We start from the raw sequence: 7746 nt of genomic DNA, 5'->3' as shown, positions 1-7746 counted from the left end.
GTAGTTTTTTTTTTTTTTTTTAGAAGTTCAAAGGGGGAGATGTTTGACTATCTAGGCGGTATAACCTCCAACTAGCTTGGAGTTTCTGAATGGAGGAGGGATTTTCTAGCCAATAGGGATTAATCTTGAAATGGGAGGGGGGTTTCTGACCAGTAAACTTTAGTTCAAGGATGACAAGGCAATGGTAAGAAGGCCCCGAGAGGAAACCCACTACCTAATACAAAAGCATGAATCCACCAGCTTCTCAATCACCAAAAATCAATCCAATGACTTAACAATTTTATCAGATTCGCTTATGTTATTCCTCCAGGTTGGGAGTAGCTTTGGGGCAAAGGATCGATCATCCCCCATATGAATTAAAAAAATCCTCATCTGCATCCTTTAAAGGTGCAGACCCCCAAATCTTCCCAAGACCCAAGGAGATATTCAAATCCCCACCCAAAATGACAGCATGTTGGTGAGACAAATGTAGTGACTATCAAGTCTCCTAGAAAGGCTTCCTATTAATAAACAGGCCATAAATGTTGCAAAGTGATAAATGAATTTCCAAGGTTTCAGACCAAATATCGACCACCAAAGCATGCTTGGTGGCCTAAGCGAATCACAAAATATAATTAGATGATTTCTAGCCTGATATGAACACCCCAAAATTTTCCCACTGCATCTATAAACACGAATTCCCATCCTTTGAAGATATGGGCCATCTTTTTAATGGGATTAGCTAGTCCCTAATTACAGAGAAAAAGAATAAACATGAGGAAAACGCTAAAGGGGCCATGGCTCCAAGGATCCTGACTATAGATTGTTGTTTACCTGACCTGATTTCTGCTAAATCCTTTGATATTTCCCAAGAGATATTTGATTTTCTACCCCGAACGTGTTGGACCTAATGAGACCACTCAATGCAGCCAAATCCCCCACCCATATTTGAAAAGTGACAAGAGGGTCCCTGAGAGTCCTAGGAGGAAGAGCAGTGGGGAGGCCCCAAGGAAGGAGAGGGGCAAGGGGTGTGAGGGGGGCTCAAAAGTGGAAATGACTAGAATCCCAAAGATTGGGATATCCAAACTCGAATTGCAACCAGACCCTAAAATTTTGAACTATTGATTGAAGAATTCATGAAAAAAAGGTACAGGCAAAGGGGAACGAGTAACCATACAAAAAGTGATCATTGGAACCGAAACCTGTGAAATGTCTATCTCCATCTCCATGTCCTTTAACCATACCAAGAGTGATCGCTCGAATCGAAACCTATGAAATGTCTATTTGCATCTCCATGTCCTTTATCCAATTTTCCGCTTGGACTTCATGAAGCAACTTTGGCATGTCCTCTACTGCTTTGTGGACCTCTACCATTGCACCATTGATTTTGAAACTAGGGTTTCCATATGAGAGCATGCGACCTTTGGGAGCCACCTCTTGAGTCTGTGTATCATTGGACAATCAACCCCTAGGTGTCCATAAGTATGATGGTGACCACAATGAAAGGGTATAGCCTCATACTCAATGGGTTATTTGACAATGAAGTGTTAGGATATTCCGACACATAGGAAATAGTTAAGTATAACTTGGTCTAGTATAGAGTTAGGTATAGAGTAAGGTAAAGTGTGTTTCTTTACTATGTACATTTTGTAACTTACAATTCGACGGTCACGATATGTAGTGATCCGACGGTTCATTCTCTCCTCGGTATTACCGACACTTGATCCGTGGCTTAACACCCGATTGTTCCATGATCTCTATTTAAAAAGCATGGAGGGTCATTTGTAGGGTAATCTGTCTATGAGAGAAGCATATGTAAATTTTCATTCTTTTATTAATAAATTGCGTGAAGTGGCCGTGTTGGCTCAGGCCGTGGACTGTTTCCCTCTTTGAGGGTTTTAACCACGTCAAAATACCAGTGTATTGATCTGTGATCTCTTTGTGAGCTGTGTCCTTTGGTGTTCTGTCTGAGGAACTTACCCTGTAAATTCCTACATGAAGTACCCATACGAAATTGTAATGGAATCTACCAAACCCTTTGTCATATTAAGCCCTACCCATACAACAAGTATCCTACCAAGCCAATACAAAGAAATGCCCAATTTTATTTCCAATTTCATCTGAGGCAATCGTGATAAATGCACCCACAACGCGGTAACCTCCAATTTCTCCATTTGGGGTCAAAATCAAAATGTTATTTTTTCAAAAAGAGGGCTTGAAAACCCCAAAACCAATATTGCACCAATAACTTGTTGGAGGTTGGCATACTCCAACGAGTTGACCGTCCATCTCAACTAACCCTTTACTAGAATCATACAATTTGATAAATAACCCAACAACTCTTGAAAAGTACTAGCATATGTTTATGTACCTCCATGTTCATTCTCCGGTTAGAAACTCTCCCAACTACAATGCACTACATCATGGTTGACATATCGTTCAGAGGGACTGCCACCCCCAACACAAGATTGGTTTCTATTACTTTATGCTTGATGCATTTCTTACTAATCTTCTCCGATTGGTTTCTATTGCTTTATGCTTGATGCGTTTCTTACTAATCCTCTGCTTCGAGGTGCTAGCCAACTGGCCAGGATCCTTATTTGAAGACAGCATACCATTAAACATGTACGTAGTAAGCAAACGACTAATCAACCCCCTTTCGTCTGGCCGAAAACCACTTTGGTTAAGGCTCCAGAGCTGTTGAAAGGGCGAAATTATTGTGGAGGTCACCAACGTAATCGAAGTAACAACTCGGAAGAAACCCGCCATGAAGATGGCTTGTTCACCAAGATTTGCACAATGCCATAATGAGGAAACTCTCCAACTTTTAGTAGAAAAAAGAAAAAACACGTGTTTTTTTTACCCATGTAAAATTAAAACACATATTCTTCGTTGTTACCCACAAGGCATTCTTCATTATTACACCCACCCATTCAAACATACATGTTCTTGATTGGTAATATTCTCTTTTTTTCCGGAAATTAAGACTTAAATAGTAATGGATAATATATATATAATTTTATTTTTTTCAATAAGAAATAGTAATGGATAATAAGTGAGGGGAGTTAGATACTATTTTTCTAAATGTTAATAGTAATGGATGATAAGCTATGGAGTTCAATCTTTTTTAATAAATGTCCTGAGAATTAGATTAAATGTAATGGATTTTGGGCATTTTAATAATAATAAAAATTATTTTCTTATTTATTCATATTACAATCTATTTATTTTTCAATTTTTTTTAAAAATAATAATAATGAAAAAATAAATTTGATATTTTAATTTAGAATTAATAATTTCTCCGTAATGATATAATCTTTTAACAATATTTAAAACCTTATTCTGTGTATTATTCATATTGTGCTTATAATTATATGTTTATCAATATAAATATTTTTAATATTTATAATTTTATTAATCTAAATAATATTTAGATTTAATTAAATAAATGAAAATGACATTAAGAAACCAATCATTTATATTTTTGATTATATCATATTGTCATTTTCACACATATGTCTCTAAAAACCTCAAATTATTTTTAATTTAAATATAAATTATAACATAAAATACCATGTAATTCTGTAAGTACATACGAAAAGACGTTTAAACAAAGATTTTAGATTAATTTTTAAAATATAGAAGTCCATCCATGTATTGACGAAGGCTTTCAGGCATATTCTGTTTATGCCATTGTACCCACGAAGTCCATGCATGTATTGACGAAGACTTTCAGGCATATTCTGTATTGACGAAGACTTTCAGCCATATTCTGTTGACCCACAGAAGTGTACGGGCCAAACAGATCACGACAGATTTTGAAAACATTGAACCACGATCTCTGGAATTCATTTCAATTCTTCAGTCGCAAAAGACGAAATTTATTTATTATAGAAAACAAATGAAGCCACTGGGGTATGTTTAGTGATTTGACGGGCTGCTGTTGGTTGATTACATCCCAATCAGATCAGCGCGGTTATAAGTGGTCACCTCACTAATTTGGAGTGAACGCTGAGGCCTCCACATTGTTGGGTTCAGCGTGGATGGGCCCAATCTAACCGCGTTGATATAATTTACGGGGCTATGAGACGAAATCCCCGGAATTATAAGCCCTGCTATCCTGAAGAGGGTCGACAATTTCGTTTCTTTGAAGTCCCTTCCTTTTGTGTATTGCAACAATAAACTCTGCACCAATTCCCACACAGCATTTATGCGTAGGGGGATGAAATGTAATAGCGAGAAATTTCTGTTGGGCTCCTCCACAAGATTCTGTCATAAAATAAACCATTTAATATGAGCGTGAGTTTGAACAAAATATTGTATCGGAAATGAAACGGGATTTTCTGGTTGAAGAGAATATAGTATAAGTACCTTCTCTTTGTAGCAGCTGTTGTAGTAAAGGCATACACCAAAGTGCTTGTACTCAAATATTGGATCATCGAAGGGCAGTCTGGGGACTAGGTCATTGCAGTAGACGATTCTAAAATATGTGGGTACTGCTTCGTTTATGTTGTTGTTCATAAACTTTGCGAATGCTTCATCTCCAACCCTCGGCTGTCCGAATGTATAAACACCAACCATTTTCTCCAACAGCGCCTCTTCCTTGCGTATAAATAGTATTGCTGGAAACAACACAGCCAAGGCTCCACCAAGGCTGTGGCCTGTCACTATGAATTTTGCATTTCTGTGAACTTGTAATAATTCTTTCAATTTCTTACGAAGAACATAATAAGCCAAAGGTTTTTCATGACGATCTTCTTTATGATTATCGAAGATCTGGGGGTTTTGTGAACGGTTTGCAAGACCCAAAGCTTCCAGAAATCCAAGATGAACCTTTCCGATTTGGCTGAATTCATACCATGAGAAATCGAGATCTGTTTCCCAGTCATCTGCATTAAATGGCTCTGTTCCTCTGAAGGCTATCACTATTAGCTGGGCGTCCACCTCCTTATCACAGAATATAAAGGCTTGCGTTGATTTCTTTTGCAAGTGATCTGATTATATATACAAGTCAATCTTAGCATCAATTAATGAACGAAAAATTATTCACACAATATATGACTGAATCATAGATTATGGAAGCCAAAGAGTTGGATATATATATACCGTTCCAGCAGTCTAAGAACTCCACGAAGTGCATCTGCAGGATCAGATTGAAATATTTATTAAATCAAATACAGTTTTGCATGAGTAAGAAAGTACTAAAATTCATGGAAATTAAACACTACCTCCCAATGTTCTGTGACTCTGTTTCTGATAACCAGTTTGTTTTCATAAGCTACAGTTGAAGCCATGGCACAAAGGTCTGCATAGAACCTTTTCCCGGGTTCAATGGTTGAGTCAATAACTCCCCTGGTTCCGCCATGACACAAGTTTACGCGATGCTCAAGAAGGCCGATGATACTGAGGAACGTGTCGGACCCTCTTCTCGGTATTGCGATACTTTGGCCTAAACAAATCAAAACATTCAGCCAAACCCTAATTAATGATGTGATGAATTCCTTATTCAATTTTTCAATATATTAAGAAGAGATCTATGAGAAAGAAACAGACCAATAAAAATCACCAGTCCTAACTCATGATGTTGGCTGAGGATAACATCATTAAATTTAATTCTTAATACTTTAAAAGCGCGTATAAAATAAAGAAACAGATGAATAAAATCACCAGTGAGTGGCCTGAACAGTGTTTTTAGCAAACCACCATTCTGAGAAAGCAAATTTAAATAGAATTCTACACAGGTCCCCAAGATGGCTAATGGTACAGCAGCAATCTGGATAAGCTTTATCAATATAACCGAAAGCCTTATTTTCCAAGTCTGATTCACCTCCGATTTGATGGAGTTGGGGCATTCTAAAACATCGGATTTCAATGCCCCCGTCAAGAAAGGACTGAACAGAAGCTTTGAGAGATGAATTTTGCGAGTGTGAGCAATCAGATAGTTAGCGCTCGTCATTCTGTGAGGAGGAGGCAGCTGCAATATGACAGCTGAAGCTACAACCCCTCACCCATTTATTGATGGTATGGAATGAAAGAGCGTATCAAATTTCTTGCTATTTTCTTGAATTCGTCGTTAATGGCAGCTGGTCAGAGCACAGTGCAACGTCGCAGAAAAAGCATGAAGACACGACAAATAGAGGAAATGTAAGACACGGTAAGTGGGGGAAAAGAGGAAGAGAAATGGAAGCCGGAGAGGAGGACGTTGAGGTAAGTAAAGGCTGGTAAATAAGGAGCCCTAGACCTGTTCAAAATATGACCTGTTCAAAATATTCGTGTACAGGAGTGATTAACCAGTCGTAATTCTTTTTAATAAACTTCGTCCTGTTGCGAATTTTCGATGAAGAAACAAATAATACCAAAAAAATTTACTTCCAAAACATCGCTTTTTTTATTAAATTGACCTACGAAACATTGAATTTTTATTTTTCGTTTTTATTAGGCAGGAATGTTTACAGGTTACTGGGATAATCATTTCATATTATTTTATTAGTGTTATTATTATAAAAATTATATTCGGTTTAAAAATATATGTATTTTAAAAAATATGTAACAAATTTTTTAACTATGGAAATATGGAGAGTTTTAATGTTTTTATAGTTACTTTATGATGAGATTTTTAATCTCTAAATACATGTTGTTATAATACCATGGACTAATACCACAATTTATCAATATCAGCTGCCTACAAAATCATAACTCAATTTATATCAGCTTGCAATTAATTTAATTGAAAGCTCAACAAAGGAAAATCAAGGTCAAGAGCAGGTCAAGAGCTTCATGGCTACATCCTCATCCATGATTGATTTAGCACTCAGTGCCTAATAAAACTCATGCATATGGTTTTCTACAATAATGCCATTTATACCATTGAACCAAGGCAACCACTCACAATAATACTTCTCTAGAAGAGGATGCAAAACATCAAGGAATTTGCTAACATCCAATGACCTAACTGTAGCTATGATCCATGGCCTATCCATAGTGTGATGGGTGGTATTATCAACAAATAAAATTCTAATTGCGAGACTCTTTTAGATCAAGGGATGTAACTACTTAGTTTTCCAACATCCATTTATCCTTTTATCAATGCTATAATTATAATTGACGTTATGATGGATGTCGGTTCCCAAATAGTTGTATGAAGGAAGTTCCTCCAAGGAGTTATTATCATAAATAAAAGTAGTTTAGGTGATCTTTTTGGATTTAATTATCATGAATTTAGTCTTTCTGGTATTGACAGTCATATCCATCTTAGAGCATAAATATTGGAGGATTTTTTGTTTCTTACTAAGATCATAAGGGCTCATTACCAAAGGAACAATATTGTCAACATAAAGGAGAATATTTATGATCATAGCAATGAGCACATGGCCTACACAACCTATATCTTTCAAAAATTCTTCTAGTTTACCAATGTATATACCAAAAAGGGTAGGGGATAGGGGACACCCTGCTTGATTCTAACCATTGCTTTTAATTTCTTCTAACCAATCCTCAGTCGACCTAAGCTTGTAAATTACATTCTCGTATAGCCTTGTCGCAGTTATAGATCCAGGCCACAAAATCTTGATGAAACCCAAGATGTAGAAGGAGGATACAAATTAAAATCAAGTTTACTTAGTCAAAAGCTTTATAAAGATCCACTTTATACAACACCACCTACTTCCTTTTTTTTAATCGAATGGAGACGTTCCTAGGCAATCCCAATGGCATCGTGAATTTTCCTGCCATGTAGAAAACTAATTTTTTTGGGAGAGATGTGATCAA

The 7746-nt window shown here is 36.7% G+C and overlaps 1 protein-coding gene across 1 annotated transcript; it reads right to left on the bottom strand.

Annotated features, from left to right (window-relative positions):
- Window positions 1-3664: 3664 nt before the first annotated feature.
- Window positions 3665-5990, bottom strand: LOC149257109 (triacylglycerol lipase OBL1-like). Its single transcript, XM_089369144.1, has 5 exons — window positions 5647-5990; window positions 5208-5428; window positions 5086-5119; window positions 4351-4973; window positions 3665-4248 (listed from the first exon to the last, which is right to left on the bottom strand). Exons 1-5 carry the CDS (start codon window positions 5933-5935, stop codon window positions 3931-3933), a joined length of 1485 nt encoding a protein of 494 aa, XP_089225270.1. The 5' UTR covers window positions 5936-5990; the 3' UTR covers window positions 3665-3930.
- Between the last annotated feature and the right edge of the window lie 1756 nt (window positions 5991-7746).

Source organism: Pinus tabuliformis, chromosome 6 (assembly GCF_031772625.1).
Source record: "Pinus tabuliformis cultivar Carrire ecotype Pingquan chromosome 6, CPIR1, whole genome shotgun sequence".
Taxonomy (NCBI): Eukaryota; Viridiplantae; Streptophyta; class Pinopsida; order Pinales; family Pinaceae; genus Pinus; species Pinus tabuliformis.
The sequence above is the reverse complement of the archived record's forward strand: the minus strand, read 5'-3'. Positions and strand labels throughout refer to the sequence as shown.

Coding starts and splice junctions, on each gene's coding strand:
- LOC149257109 (XM_089369144.1), bottom strand. CDS start 5,935: ATGACGAGCGCTAACTATCTGATTGCTCACACTCGCAAAATTCATCTC. Junction 5,429..5,646: donor ACTGTTCAGGCCACTCACTG/GTGATTTTATTC, acceptor TGATTTGTTTAG/GCCAAAGTATCGCAATACCG. Junction 4,974..5,085: donor GTTCTTAGACTGCTGGAACG/GTATATATATAT, acceptor ATATATAATCAG/ATCACTTGCAAAAGAAATCA.